Raw genomic sequence first — 1,644 nt, 5'->3', positions numbered from 1 at the left:
CCGGAGCCGACCGTCACCACCCATCGTCGGCCGAATTCCGGCGCTGACCAGGTACGTCATGCTATGATCATGTTGAAGTTATATACATGTGCATATATTAAGTGTGAGTTTTGTAGAAAACCCCTTATTTTGTTAAACGTATGTTCGTTCGATCTTTAGTTCAAGAGACTGGCAATAATCCCTAGCTTGAGAGAGATTTTTGTTTTGAAATAGACCAATGTCCAGTGATAAAATTTTGTTTATGAGATTTCATGGAAACCAAAACTTTATCTTAGAAGGTGTGGACTTTTCACAAAATCGAAATAAACCTTCTTTTCAAAGAAAGACGATCGTACGAAGGAAAAGGGATTTTCATCAAATTGTGGAGCCTCCACAAAGATTTTTTTTTTATTGATAAAATCATGTGAGCCAGGTCTCACGTCAAATTTTTTTTTTTTTTACGTGAGTTAATCACGTTTTTTTTTATTTAATACATATATATGTATATATATTTTCGAAAACACTTTCAGCAATATTTAAAAACAAACAATTAATTGTGATGAAACATTTGTTTAGTTTTCATAATCCGGTGATTAATGCTCGCGTGATGGAAGTGTTCATGGTTTTATGAAAACCTGAGTTTTGCTCGTCTTTTGTAGATTCGAAGAAACGAGCAAGTTTTGAAGTGCCAATTCTTGCATCACAATCGCTACTGTTAGTGGAATTGTAAAAAGGTAAGAGTTAAGAATTACTGTTTCATTGTGAAATTGGCATTGGCATATTCATGATTCTGTGCTCTTGGTTCCAGACAATGGTGTCTTCCAGCAGCGACTATTATTCTAGCTCTTCTGAGGAGGATTCCAGGATCCCTGTGGCTAAAACGCGTGCTAAGAAGAATCATGCTGAGGAATCAAAGCCTAGTGCACCTATTAATAACTGTATGCTGAGCTCATGAAGCAAAAATCCGAGGATGACAGGATGGATGATTATCGGCGAAGAAGAGACCGAGTCCAGCGCAGAGTGCTAGCAGCTGAGGAAAAACTTCGATCTCGAGTTGAAGATATACCCTCGGACTCTGATGCTTCGGAAGATGAACCCGTGTGGGTACCACGGGATCTCAAGATTAAGCCAGACCGGCGTACCAGGGGGATCGAGAAACTGGTCAAAGCTGAGCGCGAAAAAGAAGAGTATTGGGATTCCTTGTACAGCGATCCTGAGATTCATCCAGACTTCGTCAATGGCCCTGATAGTGATTCCGATGAAGAATTTGAAGAGGACTCCGCGAAAGACGATGATGATGAATCTGATAATTCTAACAAATCTGATGACTCCGATGAATCTGACGAGTACTCTTGCTCATGAATTTCTCTGAGATTATTTATTTTTGTCGAAGTAGATATTTTCTGGTTACTTGATCAGTTTTTTTGCTGTAGAGACGTTTCTTTAGAGATTATTTTCTGAACCATAATCCCTTGTCGTATTTTTGCCAAATCTTCTTCATATCTCCAACTGAATAGGATGAACCAATGTCCATGTAGATAATAATTATCATACGATTGTACGAACCGGCTAGGAGACACACGACATTCCAGATCATTAATCCACGGTTGCAACGTTGGTTACATCCGAAGTATCAGTCCCCAGTATTGCCATGTTGAATACACC

General features: G+C 39.1%; 1 protein-coding gene across 1 annotated transcript; it reads left to right on the top strand.

The window, feature by feature from the left end:
• The first annotated feature begins 930 nt into the window (after nt 1–930).
• Nucleotides 931–1,341, top strand: LOC113273128 (glutamic acid-rich protein-like). The gene has a single exon (XM_026522895.1). It carries the CDS (start codon nt 931–933, stop codon nt 1,339–1,341), a length of 411 nt encoding a protein of 136 aa, XP_026378680.1.
• The last annotated feature ends 303 nt before the right edge of the window (nt 1,342–1,644 follow it).

This window comes from Papaver somniferum, chromosome 4 (assembly GCF_003573695.1).
Source record: "Papaver somniferum cultivar HN1 chromosome 4, ASM357369v1, whole genome shotgun sequence".
NCBI lineage: Eukaryota > Viridiplantae > Streptophyta > Magnoliopsida > Ranunculales > Papaveraceae > Papaver > Papaver somniferum.
The sequence above is the reverse complement of the archived record's forward strand: the minus strand, read 5'-3'. Positions and strand labels throughout refer to the sequence as shown.

Bases quoted from the DNA above. Each gene is read 5' to 3' on its own strand.
- LOC113273128 (XM_026522895.1), top strand. From the start codon at position 931: ATGAAGCAAAAATCCGAGGATGACAGGATGGATGATTATCGGCGAAGA.